Consider the following 24,105-nt stretch of genomic DNA (forward strand, 5'->3'; position numbering starts at 1 on the left):
ACTCCCTCAGCACTGACCCTCCGACAGTGCAGCACTCCCTCAGCACTGACCCTCCCACAGTGCAGCACTCCCTCAGCACTGACCCTCCGACAGTGCAGCACTCCCTCAGCACTGACTCTCCCACAGTGCAGCACTCCCTCAGCACTGACCCTCCGACAGTGCAGCACTCCCTCAGCACTGCACTGGAGCGTCAGCCTGTGTTTAGTGCTCAAATCTCAGGACTGGGTCTTGAACCCACCATCTCCCAAATCAGGAGTGAGTGTGTTACCCACTGAGCCACAGCTGATACCTCATACTGGGTTTCCATCTGTGATCTTGGGTGTGGTCTTTTTGCCGTTGGGGACAATGAGAAGTTATTGTGCTTTTGGTTGTGGCTGTGGACTGGAACTGTGGTCTGCCCGTCATGACTCTATCCTGCGTCGTCCCATCCAGTCCAACCCCTGTGTCTCTTGATTGCTTCCTCTCACCTGTCGTGGTGCTGACCATCCCCCCCACCGCCTGACCGCTCTCCATCAGCTCTGCCACCGAATCGAGGTTACGCGTTCGATGTTCCTCGATGTTCTTGACCTGAAGGGACACATGATAGTGTCAGAATTTGAACCGCGTCACCCCTTAACCGAGGACTCGGGTTGGGCTTGAAGCACCAACTTTACCAGCAATGCCCACATCTCGAGAATGTATCAAAGAAAGAATGGACTGATCTTCCCACCGTCCAGGGACCACTGTCTATGGGGGCATCATGTGCAGAGGGGACTGGACACGGGGGCATCATGTGGAGGGGGAATTGGGCTTGTTTTGTGATGCTATTCATGGTTCAACAGCTCAACTACAACATACGCTGTGTGGATTCAGGCTTGAACCATTGGCACTAGGATGAAGTACTATAGCACTTTTAACATAATAAAACATCCCAAGGCACTTTACAGGAGCCATTATCAAGCCAAATTTGACATCGAGCCACATGGTGAGATATTAGGACAGTTGACCAAAAATTTGATCAAAGGGAAAGGTTTTAAGGAGTGTCTTAAAAGGAGGAGAGCGAGGTAAAGAGGTTTAGGGAGGGAATTCCAGAGCTTGGGTTGGCAGCCAGAGAACCAGTATGGGGTATCCTCGGGAGAGGAAGAGGGACCCTGGGAAAGACACTGATCCTGGAGGGGTGATAGATGACCTCTGAACTCACCTCTAACCAAAGCTGGCACTCCTCCTTCTCCGCAGGGTTGGTTTCCATGGTAGCGAAGTACTGCATGCCATCCAGCAGACAAGTCCAGGTGGTTTTCTGTTTGAGTGTGTCGCTGTACCAGGCTGGGAGGTGGAGGCACTGCAGGAGCTGGGCCTTGGTGGCACTGACAAAAACACAGCCCACCGTCTCCGCACCTCGTAACATCACCTAACGGCAGAGAGAGAGAGAGAGAGAGAGAGAGAACAAAGTCAGAGGAGAGGCAGCATGTGTGAGAGAGAAAAAGAGACAGAGAGAGAAAGCAGGGTCAGAGGAGAGTCACCATGAGAGAGGGAGACAGACAGAGAGAGAGAGAAAGAGATTAAGAGCAGGGTCAGAGGGCAGGCAGCATGAGAGAGAGAGAGAGAGAGAGAGAGAGGGAGGGAGGGGAGAAAGGGAGAGGAAGGGGAGAAAGGGAAGGGGAGGGGACAGGGGAGGGGAGAGAGGGGGAGGGAGAGAGAGAGAGAAGAAAGGGAGGGAGAGAGGAAAGAGGAAGAGTTTAGAGGGAAGAGAGAGAAGCAGGAGAGAGAGAGGGAGGGAGAGAGGGAATGGGGGAGTGAGGGAGGAAGGGGCAGGAGGGAGGCAGGGAGGGCCGATAGGGAGGGGATAGAGGGAGGGAGAATGGGATCAGAGAGAGAGAGACCACTTAGAACAATTTCCTTCCCTCAGCGTTTGTTGTTTTGATCAGTGCCGTGGAGCTGCTGTATTAAATGGCAGGAACGGTTGGGATTTACTTCATAACATTAAACATTCTCCTCAAAAAGCCACTCCCCTCAGCTCCCAGCTTGGCCCCTCTTCAATTCCTGCATTACCTGGGAGTTCACCAGTTCAATCAGCCAGTTCCGGTGGATCACATCGTCTGTCTGACACGCTGCACTCCCGTACAGCTGATCACACACTCCGGAATCTTCTTCCGTGAAAACTACAAACTTGTCCGTCTCTTCGATCAGCTTCTGCAACATGGAGGCACCTGAAGCAGGGACAGAGAGGAAATCACATGAGGAACCTTTCAGAGAATGAAAGGAAGACTCACATTTCTACAGCACCTATTACCATCTCACAATGTCCCAAAGCACTTTATAGCCAATGAAATACCTCTGAAGTGTGGTCACTGTTATAATGTAGGAAACACAGAAGCCTATTTGTGCACAGCAAGATCCCACAACCAGAAATGAGATAATGACCAGGTAATGTGTGTTCTTTCATGACGTTAGTTGAGGATAAATATTGGCCAGGACACTAGGCTAGTGGTCATGGGATCTTTTACATCCCCCTGAGGGGGCAAACAGAGCCTTGGTTTAATGTCTCATGTGACAGACAACACCTCTGACAGTACAGCAGCCCCTCTGTACTGCTCTTGGAGTGTCAGACCTGGAGTTTGGGCTCCTGTCTCTGGCGGGACTGGAAGCCATGGCCTTCTGACTCCGAGGTGAGAGCATTACCCTCTGAGCCATAGGTGATACCATTATGTTCTGGGAGCCCAGGAGAGAGAGAATCAGCTCGCTCGACCTGTCCTGCTGTCTCCCACCTCAACGTGCTCTCAGGAATCATGCAGACTATATCAAAACGCGCCATACCCAGTCAACAAACCTTTACTCCTCACCCCCAGATGAGCCAGAACTCTGTGCATCTTGTTGAAAACCTAACAATTTCTTTACACCAATTCCACCCAGTCAATGGGTCCCACTGACCTCGGTGATTTTCCTGCCATGCTTTCAGATTAGACAACGCTAAAAGCAGCTTAAGACCTGCTGCCCCTACAATTAAACTCCTCCCTGTTTCTCCGAGTTCTGCTGCTCAGGTTTGTTTCCCTTACCTTCCAGCGATTTCCTCTCTGGCTTCTCGTCCTCCGGTTTGGGAATCGGGGTCACCAGCGGCGATCGCTTCGGTTTCTTGGTCTGCAGGTCGGTGTCGACCTTTAGCCCTTTCAGTGCCTCAGTCGACAGGTTGCGCTTCAGTACAGCTGCTTTCTTATACCCATCATAGAGGCCGAAAGCTACGTTCCGGTTGGTCGGTGTCCACGATGCTCTTAGATCGACGAGGCACAACTTGTGGGTGTAACTTCTCTCCTCCTTCACTGATACTTCCTGTCCAAGTAAGAAGAGTGCAAAGCATCAACTCTGACACAATCACCCAGAGCCCAGAGTCAACCTGAAACAATCACTTTGAGAGCAGTCACCCACAATACAAAAATCAGGGAATAAAGGGTATCAATTCCCCCCAATGCTTAGACTCCACGGTGTTTAAAACAGGTCTAAGATAAGAAGACTCATCCCTCCGTGACAGGATTACCTCCTACCAGCCACCCACCCTGAAGGATTACCTTTCCTCCCCCACAGGGATCCCCCCACCAACAGGGTTACCCCCACCCCTCACCCACAGGATTAGCCCTACCTTCCCCCAACCCCAGCCCAGCAGGCTACTCCTCCCACCCCCGCCCCCCCAACCCCCAGACAGGGTTACTCCTCTCCCTGCCCCCTAACATGGTTACCCCTTCCCTCCTGCTACCACCCCCCTACCACACCCCTGCAAGGACTCCCTGCCCTAAATCTTAGGGTTACCTCCTCCACTCTGTTGCTCTGCCGCTGGTAGCTGAGTGATTGTAGGCTGAGGAGATGGGTCTTGGTCACCTGAGAGTTCAGCCTCTGCTCCGCACTCTCCTCCAAAGCTGATGTCATCAGATAGACAGTCACCAAATTCAGATCACTGCGCATCTCAGTGACATTCCACTCAGAGATCGGACGTCGCAGCACCTTGTCTCCTAACAAAACAAGCCACGCTCTCAGTAAAACTGCAAGATAAAGCAGCTCTTGAGAAACTGTAAAACAGATTCCCCAGGATGATCCCAGAAATGAGAGCTAATAACCATCAGGAAAGATTGAACAGACCAGGGCACTTTTCTCTAGAAAAGAGAAGACTGAAGGGTGAGCAGATAGAGATCTTTAAAATTATGATGTGGTTTGACACAGTGGATGTAGAGAAAATGTTTCCACTTGTGGGAGAAACCAAAACTAAAGGCTATTAATATCAGATAGTCACGAATAAATCCAATTGGGAATTCAGGAGAAACGTTTTTACCCAGAGAGTGGTGAGAATATGAAATTCACTACCACAGGAAGTGGTTGAGATGAATAGTATAGATACATTAAAGGGGAAGCTGGATAAACACATGAGGGGGAGAGGAATAGAAGGGTACTGTGTGCAGTTTTGGTCTCCTTATTTAAGGATGTAAATGTGTTGGAGGCAGTACAGAGGAAGTTTACTAGACTGATACCTGGAATGAACAGGTTGTCTTTTGAGATAAGGTTGGACAGACTGGGCTTGTTTCCACTGGAGTTTAGAAGAGTGAGGGGTGATTTGATTAAGGTATATAAGATCCTGAATGGTATTGACGAGGTGGGCGTGGAAAGGATGTTTCCTCTTGCGGGTGAGTCCAGAACTAGGGGACACTGTTTTAAAATTAAGTGTTGCCCTTACAGGACAGAGATGAGGAAGGGGCCGAATGGCCTACTTCTGCTTGTATTTCGTATATTCGTATGATAAGCTGATAAGAATGAGATGAAGTGGAGTGGGATGAGTCTCATGTCGGGTATAAACACCAACGTGAACATGTTTAGACGAATGATCTGATTCTGTGTTGTAGGCTCAACTTGATGCGAGAAAACAACATATTGACTAAAAAGGGAACTGGGGGATGAGAAATAATTGTGGGATTCTCAGCTTCACCAATAAATTCTAGAAAAGAAAATGGAGAGCATTTCGGATCAATCTCTCCAGTTAGATTTTTCTAAATATTTAGGGAATTTGAAAATATGTAACATATGTAGACATTTGCTGGGCTACAGGTTCCATAGATAGTGCTTGTGTTCAATGATCAGGCAGAATATATGAGCCCAAACATCAGGTACTGGAGGGATGTTTGTCAGGAGGACATCAGAGCTGAGCCCAGACCTGAACTCACCTAACTTTCAACTGCGTAAGGATCGGAAACGGGAACGCAGTTTGACTGGAAACGTGGACTCAGGGAGACAGCGTCAGTTGTAGCTTCCATGGGATTAGCTTTTTTTTGATTCATTCATGGGATGTGAGCATCACTGGCAAAACCAGCATTTGTCATCCATCCCCAGTTGCCCTTGAGAAGGTGGTGACGAGCTACTTGAACCACTGCAGTCCATGTGGTGTAGGTACACCCACAGTGCTGTTAGCTGGGGGGGCACGGTTCCAGGATTTTGACCCAGCAACAGTGAAGGAACGGCGATATATTTCCAAGTCAGGATGGTGAGTGACTTGTGGGGGAATTTCCAGATGGTGGTGTTCCCATCTATCTGCTGCCCTTGTCCTTCTAGATGGTAGAGGTTGCAGATTTGGAAGGAGCTGCCGAAGGATCCTTGGTGAGTTGCTGCCGTGCATCTTGTAGATGGTACACACTGCTGCTACTGTGCGTCAGTGGTGGAGGGAGTGAATGTTGAAGGTGGTGAGTGGGGTGCCAATCTGATTTGTCCTTGATGGTGTCAAGCTTCTTGAGTATTGTGGGAGCTGCATTCATCCAGGCAAGTGGGGAGTATTCCATCACACTCCTCACTTGTGCCTTGTAGATGGTGGACAGGCTTTGGGGAGTCAGGAAGTGAGTGACTTGATGCATCTAACTCGACAAAGACCAGAAATGGAATTGAAGGCATTCTGTCAGCTTAGTTCACCATGAGAAAGCAGTAGAGTCCAGCCTCACGACAGTCTTGAGCACCTAACCTGGGTTAATGCTGCTGTGCAGCCAGAGGGAGTGCTTCATTGCTGGAGGGTTTGAAGGATATTAAACAGAGTTGAGGTGGCTGTTAAAGATCACAGCACTATTCAAAGAATACAGAGTGTATACCTGTTGTCCTAGCCAGTCTTTATGCCCCAACCAACATCATTTAAAAAAAGATTATTTGATAATGTTTGTAGGAGCTTGCTATGTGTATATTTGCTGCTGCATTATAACAGTGACTACACTTCAGATGGTGTCTGGCGTTGTGAAAGTTGCTTCAGAAGTGCAAATCTTTCTTACCCTGCGGAATGTATCTCTGGGTTCCTCGGGTGAACACATGCCCTTGGGTGCACTGCACCTCAATCCCACGCTGCTGTGCAAATGATGCCCAGTAATGTACCTGATGAGAGGAAATAAATGGATCACAGAACAACTGGAAACAACCAGAGACACTCGGTTTACATCTACAATTGAAGAGGAAACAGAAGAGTGTGTCAGTGAGCGAGCGCTCCGTAGTGGAGCACAGGGAAGGTTGATTACCTGTATTTGAAGGAAAGACGGATTGAAGGACACCTGCTTATAATGTTGGCTCAGCTTTTTCTTACTAGGTTTCAGGTTTTGAAAGAGTTTCCCACGACAGATGGGTCTGGAGACGGTTGTCCAGGTGGCCCAAAAGTTCTGCATCCAGCGCAGAGTGCTGCTATACAGCAGGATCCGAGGTTCTGTGGTCTCTGAGACAGAAACAGGCCAGATTATTGAGCAGGTACAGCACACAGTCCAAAACTTCAATCTAACAGGCTACAGATCTGTTCTCCCATCACGAGGAAAAAAATTCCTCAAGAACATTGTACTTCCTTTAAAAATGAGTCAAAATCGAAGGGATAATAGATTTGAGGGGTGCGTGTGACTGCGAGAGTGGGTGTGAGAGTGTCTCTATGTGGGTGAGTGTATGAGAGTACGTGAGTGAGTGATTAAGGGTGAGTGAGTGAGTGTGAAAGCAACTGTGAGTGGGTGTGTGTAGGTGTGAGTGTGAATGTATGTGAGTGTTTCGCACAAGACAGTAGCCAACCTCAAATTAATGGCGGAGCAGGGAGATTCACACAGTGACACTCACACATACGGCACAATGTAAATACACATAATGCAGTCCCAGCCTGCATAACCACGCAGCAGAGTGTAAATGCACACAGTCCCAGCCTATGCAACCAGGCAGCACAATGTAAAAGCACGTAGCCCCAGCCTGCATAACCACGCAGCAGAGTGTAAATGCACACAGTCCCAGACTGTGCAACCAGGCAGCACAATGTAAATGCACGTGGCCCCAGCCTGCATAACCACACAGTGCAGTGGAAACGCATGCAGTCCCAGCCTGCGTAACCATGCAGCAAAGTGTAAATGCACAGAGTCTAAGCCTGCATAATCACACAGCACAGAGTAAGCGCAGTCACTCACCTCTGCCCGACCGATTCAGGTCCATGGTTATTGACAAGTTGAGATTCTGAGATCGAAAGAGTTTGTAGGAATCATGTTTCTCTGTGTCTGGCAAGGTTTCCAGGTTGTCTGGGGAACACAGGGTGACAAGGTGGTGGTCATTTGGATTACCACGGCAGATCCACTGGAGGCCAATGATGATGCACAGGTCAGGCAGGTGAAGAAAGCAGCAATCATCATATCTGGGTAGGGAACAGGAGGCCAGCAGAGTCACTAACAGCTGGCACTTTCATTCTAACCCCTCCCAGCCTGTGTTTGATCTGGATCTTGCTAATGCATCCTCCTACTGGTGACAGAAACCTCCAACTTAACCTGCTCCTCCTGAACAGTTGCATCTCCCCCTCCCTTTGCACACACCCATGACCTGGGCATTAAAGAGCTTTCTCTTTGAAAGATGTTCGACCCCACTCATCCCTTCTGCCAAATACCCATCATTACATCCTCTTGGGAAAGCACACAGGACCTCAGCTTGATGTCTCATCTGAAAAATGGCACCTCCAACACTGCAGCACTCCCTCAGTCCTGCCCCTGCAACAGTGCAGCATGCCCTCAGTCATAATCGTCCAACAGTGCGGCACTCCCTCAGTATGGACCCTCCCAAAAGTGCAGTGCTCCCTCAGTACTGTCTCTCAGGCAGTGCAGCGCTCTCTCAGTACTGACTCTCTGACAGTGTAGCACTCCCTCACTACTGACACTCTGACAGTGCAGCACTCCCTCAATGCTGACACTCGGACAGTTCACCGCTCCTTCACTACTGACACTTGGACAGTGCAGCACTACTTCTGTACTGCACTGGAAGAGTCAGTATGGATTATGGGAAGTGACTCTGCAGTGGGGTTTGAATCCACAACGTTCTGTCTCCGAGGTGAGTGCTCCCCAATGAGCCATGGCTGACAACCTCTTTCATGTGTTCCAGGGAAGCACATCGAAGGACATTAAAAGACGTTGCGCAGTCACTCACTTGGATGCTGTTCGGACATTGACGTCAAGGTCACCTTTAAAAACAAACTGGCAGTTGGTCCAATTGAATTGTAACTTGTTCCATTCCCAGTGCATGTTCTCTGTTGTGTTGTATGGATCCTGTTTGATAACATACAAGAGGAAACATTAAATGTGACCGCAGAAGGGACCTCTCTCTTTCTGATAAATACAGGCCCTCGTGCATTCATCTTTCCTCCTCTCTTCACCACAGCCTCGTGTGCCCCGGACCCACCCTTCCACCCGCTCCCACCCCTCTCCCGCCACTCCCTCCCCCACTCACTCCCACTCCTTGCCCCCTCGTTCCCACCCCTCTCTCCCCATTCGCATCCCTCTCCTCCCGCTCCCTCCCCTCTCCTCCCGCTCCCTCCCCTCTCCTCCCGCTCCCTCCCCTCTCCTCCCGCTCCCTCCCCTCTCCTCCCGCTCCCTCCCCTCTCCTCCCGCTCCCTCCCCTCTCCCCTTTCCCCGACTCCCTCCTCCGGTCCCACCTCTCTCCCCGGCTCCCTTCTCTCCCACCCCCATTCCAACCCCTCTCTCCCCTCTCCACCCACTCCACCCCTTCTCCCCCTCTCCCTCCCCTCTCTCCTTGCTCCCTACTCTCTCTCCACCCACACCCTCCCTTCTCCCTCTCTCCCCATCGCTCCTATCCCTCTTCCCCCCCAATCCTTCCTCTCTGCCCCTGCTCCCTTCTCTCTCTCCACCCCTGCTCCCTCCTCTACCTCCCTCCCACCACTCCCTCCTCCTGTCCCACCTCTCTCCCCCCGTTCCCTCCCCTTTGCCCTGCCACTCTCCTTTTTCCCCTGGCTCCTTCCTCTCCCACCCCTCTTCCCCGCTCCCACCAAGCTCCCTTCTCTCTCCCCTGGCTCCCCCTGCTCCTGCCTCTCTCCCCACTCCCTCCCCTCTCCCCCTGCTCCCTCCTCTCTCTCCTGGTTCCCCCTGCTCCTGCCTCTCTCCCCACTCCCTCCCCCGGTCCCTCCTCTCTCCCCCAGCTCCCTCCTCCGGTCCCAGCTCTCTACCCCCTCGCTCCCTCCTTTCTCCCCCCTCTCCCCCAGCTCCAACCCCTCTCTCCCCACTCCCCCAACTCCTGTCCCTCCCCTCTTCCCTCCGCTCCCTCCCCTCTTCCCCCCGCTCCCTCCCCTCTTCCCTCCGCTCCCTCCCCTCTTCCCCCCGCTCCCTCCTCTCTTCTCCCCGCTCCCTCCCCTCTTCCCCCCGCTCCCTCCTCTCTTCTCCCCGCTCCCTCCCCTCATCCCCCCGCTCCCTCCTCTCTTCCCCCCGCTCCCTCCCCTCATCCCCCCGCTCCCTCCTCTCTTCCCCCCGCTCCCGCCTCTCTCCAGTCAGTACCTCAGTGGCCAGCTGATGTAAATTGGCCTGTTCGATGTCCATGCTCCAGGATCCGTGAAACAGGAAGCGGCTTTTGTCCCACCAGTTGAGCGGTGGGCTCGGGTCAGACGAGGGTTTGGTGAGGAGGTCAACGGCCTGTCCAATCAGAGTCCAGGCTGGATCCCAGCAAGGGCCCCAAACAATGGTGAAGAGAGAGATTTGGGCTGAGAGGGAAAGAGATACAGTGTGAGGAGTGTGAGCCAACTGGACCAGAGTTCTCATGACCCAAAACACTCTGACACTTACATTCAAACTGGTGGTACCATTTCAGAGGGGGCATATTCCTTTCAATGATGGCGTCCCCCCAGGGCTGCCCTAGTGAAATTTTCACCTTCCGCCGTGCGTGTGGACGACCATCCTCCTCAGCTCCGATCAGTTTCCCGGACAGTTTCCAGTCCCGAATCTCAAACAGGTAGCGAGGGTAATCCCGGATTCGAACTGAGGGGCACAAGCAACACTGGTATTAGCGATCTGGGGGGGGTCTCTTTCACTCTCCCAGCCATGTCCTCCTCCCCACTTGCTAGAGCCACAGATGCCTTCTGGTGTCTCAGCCAAGAGGCCATTCCCCCTGGGCTGCTTTTCAGCTGCGAGGGCATCACAAGATCCAATCCCGATCCTAATCTGGCAAATCCCACAGAAGGCATTTCCCAAAGTCATTGCAACTATCCACAATATCAGCGATCCTCTAATTCTGGCCTCGTGACTATCCCCAATTTTAATTTCTTCACCATTGGTGACCGTGGGCCTTAAACTGTGGAATTCCTTCCCTAAACTTCTCCATCTCTGTCTCTTCATTTAAGAAGCTCCTCAAAACCTACCTCTTTGAGCAGGCTTTTGGCCAACTATCCTAATGTCTCCGTTTGTGGCTCAATGTCAAATTTTCTTTTAAAATTCACTTCTGTGAAGGGCTTTGGGACACTTTCACCAAGCTGAAGGTGCTTCATAAGTACAAGTTGTTATTCTCACTGGGGAGTGATCAAGTGCAGTGAAACTCTGTCTGATTTATCCCCCTATCTAACCTGTCTTACTGCTCCAGTGGATTTCACCGAAATCCAGGGATCGAACCTAAGCTCTTCCCAGTCTCTGTGGTTAGACGTATATTGGGATTTTTGGCACAAATGCCCAGGATAAAAAGAGCAATTTAAAATGGGGACAATAAGAATATATGTGGACACAACAGATGTCAGCCATGGCTCAGCTAGTATCTCTCTTGCCTAAGTCAGAAGGTCGTGGTTCAAGTATCATTAAAGAGAATTCAGAACAAAATACAGACTGATAGTACGGCATGTGCAGTACTGACGGGGTGCTGCATTGTTGGAGGGTCAGTACTGAGGGAGTGCTGCACTGTCGGAGGGTCACTACTGAGGGAGCGTCACACGGTCGGAATGTCAATACTGAGGGAGTGCTGCACTGTCAGAGGGCCAGTACTGAAGAAATCTGCTTTAGTAATGTTGGTTCAGGAATAATAACAGGTCAAGACCCTGGGGAAAACTCCCCTGCTCTCATCGAATTACGCTGTGAGATCTTTTACATCCAACTGAGGAGGCAGACAGGGCCTCAGGATAAAGTTTCATCTGAAAGACAGCACATCTGACAGTGCAGCACTCCCTCAGTACTGACCTTCCGACAATGTAAGGCTCTTTCAGCACTGACCCTCCCATAATGTGGCGCTCCCTCAGTACAGACCCTCTAACAGTGCAGCAATCCCTCAGTACTGACCCTCCGACAGCGCAGCACTCCCGCAGTACTGACCCTCCGACAGTGCAGCACTCCCTCAGTACTGACCCTCCGACAGTGCAGCACTCCCTCAGTACTGACCCTCCGACAGTGCAGCACTCCCTCAGTACTGACCCTCCGACAGTGCAGCACTCCCTCAGTACTGACCCTCCGACAGTGCAGCACTCCCTCAGTACTGACCCTCCGACAGTGTAGCACTCCCTCAGTACCGACCCTCTGACAGTGCAGCACTCCCTCAGTACCGACCCTCTGACAGTGCAGCACTCCGTCAGTACTGACATAGAAACTTAGAAAATAGGAGCAAGAGTAGGCCATTCGGCCCTTCTAGCCTGATCCACCGTTCATTATGATCGTGACTCAATAGCCTGCTCCTGCTTTCTTCCCAGATCCTTTGATCCCTTTCGCCCCAAGAGCTATGTCTAACTCCTTCTTGAAAACATACAATGTTTTGGCCTTAACTACTTTCTGTGGTAGCGAATTCCACAGGCTCACTATTCTCTGGATGAAAAAATTTCTCATCTCAGTTCTAAATGGTCTACCCCCTTTCCTCAGACTATGACCCCTGGTTCTGGACTCCCCCACCAACGGAAACATCCTTCCTGCATCCACCCTGTCTAGTCCTGTTAGAATTTTACAGGTTCCTATGAGATCCCCCCTCATTCTTCTAAACTCCAGCGAATATTATCCTAACCGACTCAATCTCTCCTCATATGTCAGTCCCGCCATCCCAGGAATCAGTCTGGTAAAACTTCGCTGCACTCCCTCTATAGCAAGAACATCCTTTCTCAGATAAGGAGACCAAAACTGCACACAATATTCCAGGTGTGGTCTCACCAAGGCACTGTATAATTGCAGCAAGACATCCCTGCTCCTGTCTTCAAATCCTCTGGCTATGAAGGCCAACATACCATTTGCCTTATTTACCACCTGCTGCACCTGCATACTTACCTTCAGCGACTGGTGTATGAGGACACTCAGGTCTCGTTGCACATTCTCCTCTCTCAATTTATAGCCGTTCAGATAATAATCTGCCTTCCTGTTTTTGCTACCAAGTGGATAACCTCACATTTATCCACATTATACTGTATCTGCCATGCATCTGCCCACTCACTCAGCTTGTCCAAATCACACTGAAGCATCTCTGCATCCTCCTCACAGCACATCCTCCCACCCAGCTTTGTATCTTCTGCAAATTTGGAGGTATTACATTTAGTTCCCTCATCTAAATCATTAATATATATTGTGAATAGCTGGGGTCCCAGCACCGATCCCTGACATCACCATGACCACTACCGACATCAGGCTGACTGGTCTATAATTCCCTGTTTTCTCTCTGTCTCCCTTTTTAAATAGTGGCTACTTTAAACATTAGCTACCCTCCAACAGTGCGGCATTCCCTCAGTACTGACCGTCCTACAGTGCAGCAATCCCTCAATACTGACCCTCCTACAATGCGGCACTCCCTTAGTGCTATCCTTTGACAGTCAGCACTCCCTCAGTACTGCACTCCTCCTCCTGACCAGCTACCAACCGCGCATACTATTCTAAAGTGCCATGCTGGATTATGTAGTCATGTATCTGGATTGGGGTCTGAACCCATTGACTTTTTGATTCGGAGGCGTCAAGAAGCATGCCCCCCACAACATTTCAATTGAGAGGGATGAGGAATGCATCCCTGGTTTATTGTTACAGTCTCAATCCTCTACCTGGACTCACCAAGAAACGCTTTGGCTGCAAACTTCACATTCCGGAACCACTGAATGGTCAGCTGGAGGCCATCCTCAGGAAATTGGCTGGAGGAGTCGATCTTCTCCATCTGGTTCATCACCTTGTCAACTCCGTACACTGAGGGGTCAACTGAGGCCATGACCTCCAGGTCTGACACCACCCAGGTCAGCAGGGCCTTGCGCATGGGCGTGTTAGCATAGAGTCGTTGAGAGCGCTGCACGTACATGTTAATGTTGGTCTGCTCCAGGGCTGCGTACAGTTCCTCGATCTTGCGGGCAGGCAGGAGTTCCCCATGTTGCTTCCTGAGTGCTGTCACCCGGGCGTCCAGCAGCTGCAGCCGCTTTGCACTCTCCTTACTCTCATCCTTCATCAGCTCGTAGTCGTCGCGCAGTTTGACCTCAAAGACATTGTCCAGGAAGACAAAAGAGAAGTGGCTGACATAAAGTTCCAGGTCAGGGGGCAGTGACCCCACTGTCCTTTGACCCTCCTCCAGCCCTGCCCGACTGTGGAGGGCCTTCAGCCATTTCTGCACGGTCACACACCTGTCGAAAGTTTGGGAGAATTCGTAGCGGAAGGGGAACTCCACAGTGATGCTGGAGAACCTGACGGTCCACAGCTCCTTCCTGACCGAGCGCAGAGAATCCCGCCGGCCGCGCTGGGATGGGGGCTCGGTCCATTGTCTCTCCACCCGCCCGGACATCCCCTTCAACAAAAAGATGTCGTGTCCATCGAAGCTGAGCACCAGCTGTGATGACTGGACCAGTCTCTGAACAGCACTGGACGAGACAATAAGGTTCTCCACCTGCAGCTGCACAAACTTCTTGGCTGTCACATGCGCTGTGACCATCACGCTCTTCAGCTCAAGCTCGAGTTCCAGGGGCCTTCTCCCCTCCCCTCCCAGTGTCTGCTCATTTATGTTCGACGACAACAACACGGCCTTCAGAAGAGTCTCGAACAGACGCAATGCCTCCTGGGTGTGCTGGTACAGATGTATGTGGCTGACAGGGTCCCAGTGCACGCTGATGTCATCGAAGGAACTCAGCTGAAACAAAACCGACCTATTAGACATAAATGTTACTATTTTTCACGTATTCCCTGACCACACCTCCCAAACCCCCATTGTCACTCGTGCCTCAATAGGCAGCATTCTCGCTCTCTCGTGCGGCTGAGCTGGTCCAGCGCAGTTTAAGCCTCACTCTGAAGATGAGGGCATATTCTAGGCTGACACTGTCGGAGGGTCAGTGCTGAGGGAGCGCTGCACTGTCGGAGGGTCAGTGCTGAGGGAGTGCTGCACTGTCGGAGGGTCAGTGTTGAGGGAGCGCTGCACCGTTGGAGGGTCAGTGCTGAGGGAGCATGCATTGTCGGAGGGGCAGTACTGAGGGAGTACTGCACTGTTGGAGGGTCAGTACTGAGGGTGCACTGCACTGTCGGAGGGTCAGTACTGAGGGAGTGCTGCAATGTCTGAGGGGCAGTAATGAGGGAGTGCTGCACTGTCGGAGGGTCAGTACTGAGGGAGTACTGCAATGTCTGAGGGGCAGTACTGAGGGAGCATGCACTGTCGGAGGGGCAGTACTGAGGGAGCGCTGCAATGTCTGACGGCAGTACTGAGGGAGCATGTACTGTCGGAGGGTCAGTACTGAGGGAGTGCTGCAATGTCTGAGGGGCAGTACTGTCGGAGGATCAGTACTGAGGGAGCACTGCACTGTCAGAGGGGCAGTACTGAGGGAGCCACATAAGGAGATATTAGGGCAGGTGAGCAAAAGCTTTGTCAAAGAAGTCTGCTTTATGGAGCATCTTAAAGGAGGCAAGTGAGATGGAGTGCTTCAGGGACAGAATTCAAGAGTTTCGGGCCTTGGCCGCTGCAGGCACCAACACCACTGGTCAGAATTAGAGGCATGCAGATATCTCGGAGGATTGACAGGCTGGAGATAGCGAGGTGGGAGGCCATGGAGAGATTTGAAAATAAGGATCAGAATTTAAAAATCAAGATCTTGGTTGACCTGGAGCTAAGGTGAGTCAGAGAACCGAACAGTTAATAGATGATCTGGACTTGGTGAGACTTAAGACACAGGCAGCAGAGTTTTGGATGACCTCAAGTTTACAAAGGGTAGAACGTGGGAGACCAGCCTGGAATAGTCGAGTCTAGAGGTAGTGAAGGCATGGATGGGGTTCTGGCAGTAGGTGAGCTGAGACAGGAACGAAGTCAGTGATGTTACAGTGGCAGAAATAGACAGTCTTAGTGAAGGCACGAATATATGATCAGAAAATCATCTCAGGGTCACCAAGGTTGTGGACAGACTGGTTTAGTCTCAAGACAGGGTGAAGGATGGAGTTGGTAGCTAGGGAGTGGAGTTTGTGGTGGGAACTGAAGAAACTTCAGTCTTCTCAATCGTTAACTGGAGAAAATTTCTGCTGGATGTCGGATAAGTAATCTGATAATTTAGCAACAGTGGAAGAAGCGAGAGAGGTTTTTATTTATGAATTTTCAGGATGTGGGGTTCACCGGCTGGGCCATCTCTAGTTGCCCTTGAGAAGGTCAGGGTGAGCTGCCTTCTTGAACCGCTGCAGTTCCTGTGGTGTAGGTACACCCACAGTGCTGTTAGGTGGTGTGAGGTAGAGCTGGGTGTCATCAGCTTACATGTGAAAACTAACACAGAAACATAGAAAATAGGAGGAGTAGGTCATTTGGACCTTCAAGCCTGCTCTGCCATTCAATATGGCTGATCCTCTATCTCAATGCTGTACTCCTACCTTTTGGATGATGTCGAGGAGGAACAGCATGTAGATAAGAAATAGGAGGGGGCCAAGGATAGATCCTCAGGGACACCAGAGGTAACGGTGCAAGAGCAGGAAGGGAAGCCATTGCAAGTGATTCTCAGCTATGATTAGATAGATAAGGGTGGAACCAGGTGAGAGCAATCCCACCCAGCAGGGCGGCAGTGAAGTGATGTTGGAGGAGAATGGTGTGGTTCAACGTGTCAAAGGCTGCAGACAGATTGATAAGGGCGAGGAGGGAAACTTTACCTTTGTCACAATCATGTCATTGTTGCATTGCTGTTTGTGCAGAGATTGGCTGCTGCATTTCTCAATTACAACGGCCATGAAAGGTATTGTATAAATGCAAGTTTGTTTTTTTAACCCGGGGAATGGAGGCCAATTGAGCTGCTCTCCTCCCTGCATTGCAACAAGTGTAAATGCTAGAAACATTCAACAGCAACTTGCATTTATATAGCGCCTTGAACATTGTAAAATGCTCTAGGATGTTTCACAGGAGCCTTATCAAACAAAGTTTGACATTGAGTCATATGAGTAGATATTAAGGCCGATGACAAAAAGCTTGGTCATAGAGGTAGGCTTTAAGGAGCGTCTTAAAGGAGGAGAGAGAGGCAGAGAGATTTAGACAGTGAATTTCAGAGTTTAGGGCCCAGGGCACTGAAAGCTTGGTACAGTGATTAAAATTGGGGATGTGCAAGAGGTTAGAATTAGAGGAGCACAGATATCTCAGAGGATTGCAGAAGATTACAGAGATAGGGAAGGGTGAGGCTATGGGGGGGATTTGAAATTACAATCCCTCTTTATACAAATTTACAGGCAGACAGATAGATGAAAGAAAAGGAAAAAGAAAAATAGAGGATAAACTGATAAGACAAGTTCCACCTCGATTTTATCAATAGTGTTCAAATTTAGTTCACACATTTTCCGTATCACCTGACTTTAACGGCTTGTCAGCTGTTAAATAGCCTCACGCCCACAATCTTGGATTTCTTACCTCAAAGGACCAGCCATGTGGAAAGAAAGCTGTGGAGAAGTGGGACATGGCAAGGACAGGCTCAGGACTGGCTGAGGTGCTGGGCCGGAGATCCATGCTGTCCTCTAATATCTTGACCACTATCAGAGACAGACTCTCCACCTCACAGATTAAGCTCTCTTTGCCTTTATCAATGGAAAAGGCTTTGACCTGTAAAACACTGGCACCTGCATGACAGAAGAGAGAGCAGAGTGTACAGCTCAGCTACTGAACATTGGGTTTCAACACCCACCCCAATCCAACCTCCTGACCCTCGGGTTAATTTCATACCCTCCTCTTGGTGGGATTCGGTTTCTATCGATGTCAGACAGCCTCACCCAGGCATCCAAGCTTCAGATGTGAATAGACAGTGATTGTTAGTGAGGTTTCCACCCAGTGGAGAAGAGGACAGAGCATTGGAACTTAGCCCAAACCTATCCTGACTGAATATCCACAGACTCTGGTGGGGTTAATGGATTGTGATCAGGGGCAGGAACTTAGTCTAATCTTCTCAATGTTTAGCCCAAGGGGCATTGAAACACCTCCCAAACCCGCGGCCTCCACCACCTAGAAAGACAATGGGAACACCACCACCTGGAAGTTCCCCTCCAAGCCACTCACCATCCTGACTTGGAAATATATCGTCATTCCTTCACTGTCGCTGGGTCAATATCCTGGAACTCCCTCCCCAACAGCACTGTGGGTGTACCTACACCACATCAACTGCAGCAGTTCAAGAAGGCAGCTCACCACCACCTTCTCAAGGGCAACTAGGGATGGGCAATAAATGCTGGCTATGCCAGCGACGACAACAACCCAAAAATTAATCTGAAAAAAACTGGCATCTAGGGTGAGGAATGGGAAAAATAAGCCAGGGTTCCTCCTGTTGCTCACTTTCCAGTGATTCCCTGCTAGACAGCATGTATGGCGTCAGCCTGGGCTAACCTCAAACCATTGGAATGGTTGAATGGAAATCTATGCAAGAATCAGGGCATAGAGAGTTATATTATACAGGTATGTTGTGTAAACTAGGCTTGTATTCATCTGCATTTAGATGGTTGAGGGGTGATCTGATTGGGGTGTTTAAAGGGACTCAACAGCAAAACTGCTTTCTCTGGTGAGTAAATCCAGAAGAAGGAATTCGAGCTGGCTGTTCAGTGGTGAAACCAGGAAGCACAATAAAGTCACAAGGACATAAGGCATAGGAGCAGGAGAAGACCATTTGGCCCCTCAAGCCAGCTTCGTCATTCAATAAGAACCACACTTGCTCCCTCTAAAGACCAACCAGAATCTAATTGGATAGTGTTCCTATTGAATCATAGAATGGTTACAGCACAGGAGGAGGCCATTCAGTCCATCAGCTCTCTGCAGGAGCAATGTACTTAGTCCCATTCTGCTGCCCTTCCCCCGCAACCCCAATCTTTTTCCTCTTCCAATTCTAATTCTCTTTTGAAAACCATGATTGAATCTGCCTCCACCACACCCTCAGGCAGTGCATTCCAAATCCTAACCACTCACTGCGTGAACAAGTTTTTTTCTCATGTCGCCATTGCTTCTTTTTCCAATTACCTTAAATCTATGCCCTCTTGTTCTCAATCTATCTGCCAATGGGAATAGTTTCTCCCTATCTAGTCCAGACCCCTCAGGATTTTGAATACCTCTATCAAATCTCCTCTCAACCTTTTCCACTCCAAGGAAAACAGACTCAATTTCTTCAATCTGCTTATGTAACTGAAGTCTCTCATCCCTGGAACCATTCTTCTGAACCTTTTCTGCAGCCTCATTCATGCCTTCACATTCTTTGTAATGTGTGGTGCCTAGAATTGGACTCAATAATCCAGTTGCAATCAAGCCAGTGTTTTATAATCTAATATGTTCTGATTGAAAGAAGGAGCAAGTTCAAGGGGTAAAATGGCCAACTCCTTTCCTAAAAATCAAGAAACAAACCAAGGACGATAAAGGAAGAGAGATCGACTCCAACCCACCTGTTACGCTGGAGAGAAAACACAGAGTGATATCGTCCAGCTTAATGTTTATCTTATTCAGATGGACCTCTGATCCACCATGAGAATCCAAATCCATATTTACAGACATGGGTTCAATCTCCAACTTCTCTCCCAGATGTTGTTCCCGGTCTTCATGGATCAGTGACAACACTTTGGACAAACACTCCACCGCTGTGTCCGAGATCTCCACCTGCAGCTCACTCACCGTGCCATCCAGGGTTAGAGTGTTTGCAAAATCCCCGGTTAAGGATTGTGCTTGACTGTAACTCCCCTAGAACCAGAGATGGGAGAATCAGAGGCTGGCCCTGTGTCCCGAGAACAAGGGACCCCAGCTTCACGCAATTCATCCAACCCCCATAATCCAGCAGCCAATCACTCATCCCCCAATCACAACCTCTCAGTGCAATATGCCCTGGTTCACTATCCAATCATATGGTGCTAAATGCCTCAGTCACTATCCAATCATATGGTGGAACACGCCTCATTCGCTATCCAATCGTATAGTGCGATATGCCCTGGTCACTATCCAATCATACGGTGCGATATGCCCCTGTCACTATCCAATCATATAGTGCGATATGCCCCTACCACTATCCAATCATATAGTGTGATATGCCCCAGTCACTATCCAATCATACAGTGTGATATGCCCCAGTCACTATCCAATCATAAAGTGTGATATGCCTCAGTAACTATCCAATCGTACGGTGTGATATGCCCCAATTACTATCCAATCATACGGTGTGATATGCCCCAGTCACTATCCAATCATATAGTGTGATATGCCCCTGTCACTATCCAATCATATAGTGCGATATGCCTCTACCACTATCCAATCATATAGTGTGATATGCCTCAGTAACTATCCAATCGTACGGTGTGATATGCCCCAGTCACTATCCAATCATACGGTGTGATATGCCCCAGTCACTATCCAATCATATAGTGTGATATGCCCCAGTCACTATCCAATCATATAGGTGATATGCCCCAGTCACTATCCAATCATATAGGTGATATGCCCCAGTCACTATCCGATCATCTAGTGTGATATGCCCCAGTCACTATCCAATCATATAGTGCGATATGCCCCAGTCACTATCCAATCATATAGGTGATATGCCCCAGTCACTATCCGATCATCTAGTGTGATATGCCCCAGTCACTATCCAATCATATAGTGCGATATGCCCCAGTCACTATCCAATCATATAGTGTGATATGCCCCAGTCACTATCCAATCATCTAGTGTGATATGCCCCAGTCACTATCCAATCATACGGTGTGATATGCCCCAGTCACTATCCAATCATACGGTGCGATATGCCCCAGTCACTATCCAATCATACAGTGAATATACCTGCTGCGCTCTCCAATCACAGTGTGATTCCCCGCAACAGCCCCCCGCCCCCCCACAACCACCCCCCCCACCCCCCCCCCCCCCCCCCCCCCACCCCCACACTGGCCACCACCACCCTGCTCTGATAGAATCATAGAATGGTTACTTAACACAGAAAGAGGCTATTGCAGCTTACCTGCAGGTTTAATGACTCCAGAACAAGAGCATCTCCCCACACATGTGTACTGGCCAGAGGGGGAGCTCTCGCAATCTGTGACCCTTCCCCTGCCCGCCACCAAAGATTCTTCACCGCCAGGTTCCCACGCCAGTGAGAATTGTGGGTCTTCAGGTGCTGGGTGTCTGTGTGGTGACAGAAGGGTTCATTGTTATCGCCATGGTCTCACAGGGTACACTGAATCCAGATAGTTAAAAAGATGCCATGTAAACAACTGGAAACAAAACTGTCCACAATCCACAGTGCATCTCTCCCATGATGCCTACTAGCTGGGTTGTCTCAGGAAGCACTTGTTTCTAATTAATCCTAACTGCACACAGAATCTTACAGCAGACAATCGGGCCTTTCAGCCCAACATGCCTGAGCTGGCTCTTTTGAAAGAGCTATCCAATTAGTCCCATTCCCTCTCCTCCTCCCCAGCCCTTTCCCCAAAGTTCCGCAAGTGTTTTCCCTTTTCAAGTATTTATCCAATTCCCTTTTGGAATTTGATTCTGCTTCCACAGCCCTTACAGGCAGCAAATTCCAGACCACAACAACTCGTTGTGGAGAAAATATTATCCTTGTTTATCTCTCTGATTCTTTTGTAAATTACTTTATATCTCTCGGTACTAGCCTCCTGCTGGTAGAAACCGTTTCTTCCTACAAACTCTTATCGAAACACATCATCATTTTAAAACACCTATCAATTAGCACATCCCAATAACTAAATCTTCCAATTAATGGTTTTAATTTTTCTTTCATCTTCCTTGATATTGGTGGAGGACAAAACATTTTCTCGTCACAAGCTCTTGTGTCAGCTGTGGCTCAGTGGGTAACACACTCATCTCTTCCCAGTCCAGAGACTTGAGTATGAAAGCCAGGCTGACACTCCCAGTGCACTGACAGAGTACTGCACTGTCAGTAGGTCAGCACTGAGGATATGCTGCACTGACAGAGGGAGTGCTGCACCGTCGGAGGGTCAGTACTGAGGGAGTGCTGCACCGTCGGAGGGTCAGTGCTGAGGGAGTGCCGCACTGTTGGAGGGTCAGTAGTGAGGGAGCGCTGCACTGTCAGAGGGTCAGTACTGAGGGAGTGCTGCACTGTCGGAGGGTCAGTACTGAGGGAGTGCTGCACTGTCAGAGAGTCAGTATTGAGGGGAGCGCTGCACTTTAGTATGTGTTATCTTTCTAGCTCCATCTGCCCTCTCAGGTGGATGTAAAAGAACTCACGGCCACAATTGAAAAAGCGGAAGTAATGTTCTTCCCAGCACCCTGGCCAATATTTATTCCTCAGCCAACATTGCTAAAAACAGATTATGGTCAGTTAATTCATATTCTGTATCTAGGCCGTGCTGTACCTGCCATGTCAGTGTTGAGGGTGTCCTGCAGTCAGCATCGCGATGAAGCAGTCTGGGAAGAGTGTCCTGCAGTCAATGCTGAGGGAGCGCTGCACCGTCGGAGGGTCAGTGCTGAGGGAGTGCTGCACCGTCAGAGGGTCAGTACTGAGGAAGCGCTGAGGGTATGTTGCACTGTCCTGTACTCTGGCATCATTCTCAGGTGTGGGGTTTAAGCAGCAATGGTTTGAATCTTGTTTGTAGCTTTGTTTATTTACATTATATTTCTCACCCCCACCAACTCTATTATGTGTCTGGGACTGGCGCCTTATTTGCACATGCCCTGCGAATCGTAGTGATTTACTTTTCCTTTTGTCATTTCACCTTCTGCCACCATCCCTCCCGGCCCCACCTTCAGCCGAATGTTTATCCTCCACACCTCACACACTCCAGCCGCCACTGGCGGCACCAAAATACAGACCAGTCTAAGAAAGAGCATCCAAGAAAGTGAGCGAGAATAAGAGAGAGCGAGAGAGAATAAGAGAGAGCGAGAGAGAATAAGAGAGAGCGAGAGAGAATAAGAGAGAGCGAGAGAGAGAATGAACAAGAGAGCGTAAGAGAGAGAGCACAAGAGAGAGCGCGAGAGAATGAGTGAGAGAGAGAGAGAGCACCAGAGAGCGCATGAGGGAGCGCGCGAGGGAGAGAAAGAGAGAGAGAGAGAGCACAAAGACACTGGGAAACAACAGAAATGGGAAAGAGAGCAAAGAACAAAACAAAGTTAAACAGGAAAGACAAAGGTAGAAAATAAACCAGAAAAAAGGAGAGAAAAGTGGAAAAGAGTGACAGGCAGATAGGGGCATAATTGAATAGAGAAAAGGGAAAAAACAGCAGGGGACAGAAACAGAGAAAATTGGAATAAAGAGGGAGACAACTGCAGAGAGAGAGAATCAGCAGGGAAGAGATAGAAAGCAAGAAGGAAAAGGAGAGGGCAGAGAAAGAGGGAAAATGAGTCACAGATGGTGGGGGCTGACAAAGAGACAGAAAGAGACAGAAAGAGAGAGAGAGAGAGAGAGAGAGAGCGCAGTAGGACAGAAATGGGCAGACAGATAGATAGACAGAGAGAAAGAAAGAGAGGTCAGAAAGAGAGCTCGAAACAGAGGGGGGCAAAAAAGGAGGCAGATAGACAGGGAGAAAAAAGCATCAGAGACATACAGGAAAAGAGATAGCGAAGAGAGAACCAGCAACATCTGAAGTAACATATTAATAACTTTCACCTGTGTGCTGTTTCCGGTAAATTTTCCATTACGAATTATGACCACATTCCTAATGGCAGCTTCCTGTGTAATCTTGTCAAGCTGCAGTGCTGCCATTGGTGGAACAGTGTATTTACAGCGTGATAGTTTCATAGGCAGCCGCCATTATAAATGTGGACACAATAATTTACGGCAAAATAAAGATTACTGTGTGACTTTAAAAGGGGGATAGAGTTTCATTTACTCAGTCAGGTCCAGTTATTTCCCACTCCCTAATACTATTTCACCTAAATAGGTATGATAGCATAATGGTATGTAACTCAGCTAGTAACCAGAGGCCTGGACTAATGACCTGGAGATACAAGTTCAAGTCCCACAACGGCAGCTGAGGAAATTTCAATTTGGTTAATAAATGAAGCTGGAATTAAGCAAACTCATCCGAGTAATGGATTTTTCAAGAACCCATCTGGTTCACTAATGTCTTTTAAGGAAGGAAATCTGTCATTCTCACCCAGTCTGGTCTATAGGTGACTCCAGACCCACAGCAATGTGGTTGACTCTTAACTGCTCTCTGGAGTGCCCCAGCAAGCCACTCAGCTGTACCAAAACTGCGACGCTTGCAGTGGTTCAAGGAGGCAGCTCACCACCACCTTCTCAAGGGCAATTAGGGTTAGGCAATAAATGTTGGTCTTGGCAGCGACACCCGCCTCCTGCGAAGGAATTAAAAGAGTCCTGTCAACTACACTCTATGGTGGAAGCGACAGCCCTGGACGTGCTATGAGCAAGACAGGAGATCCACTCGTATACGAAAGGCTTTGTGATATAAACAAATAAATATTTCTCCATCTAACTGATTTGATGCAGAGAAGCAGGATTAGGAAGGGGGTATGGGTGAGGTG

General features: G+C 49.5%; 1 protein-coding gene across 1 annotated transcript in view; it reads right to left on the reverse strand.

The window, feature by feature from the left end:
* LOC144684451 (bridge-like lipid transfer protein family member 2) overlaps positions 1–24,105 on the reverse strand; it is an 80,664-nt gene that overhangs the window by 32,374 nt on the left and 24,185 nt on the right. Inside the window, exons 13-27 of the mRNA XM_078548243.1 lie at positions 20,603–20,766; positions 19,047–19,338; positions 17,044–17,249; positions 13,263–14,316; positions 10,056–10,247; positions 9,771–9,973; positions 8,413–8,531; positions 7,413–7,633; positions 6,501–6,691; positions 6,261–6,360; positions 3,778–3,977; positions 3,033–3,303; positions 2,029–2,186; positions 1,181–1,387; positions 468–567 (exon numbers count right to left, since the gene is read on the reverse strand). Coding sequence (XP_078404369.1) covers positions 468–567; positions 1,181–1,387; positions 2,029–2,186; positions 3,033–3,303; positions 3,778–3,977; positions 6,261–6,360; positions 6,501–6,691; positions 7,413–7,633; positions 8,413–8,531; positions 9,771–9,973; positions 10,056–10,247; positions 13,263–14,316; positions 17,044–17,249; positions 19,047–19,338; positions 20,603–20,766 — 3,678 coding nt within the window. The remainder of the gene's footprint in view (positions 1–467; positions 568–1,180; positions 1,388–2,028; positions 2,187–3,032; positions 3,304–3,777; positions 3,978–6,260; positions 6,361–6,500; positions 6,692–7,412; positions 7,634–8,412; positions 8,532–9,770; positions 9,974–10,055; positions 10,248–13,262; positions 14,317–17,043; positions 17,250–19,046; positions 19,339–20,602; positions 20,767–24,105) is intronic.

This window comes from Cetorhinus maximus, chromosome 9, assembly GCF_964194155.1.
Source record: "Cetorhinus maximus chromosome 9, sCetMax3.hap1.1, whole genome shotgun sequence".
NCBI lineage: Eukaryota > Metazoa > Chordata > Chondrichthyes > Lamniformes > Cetorhinidae > Cetorhinus > Cetorhinus maximus.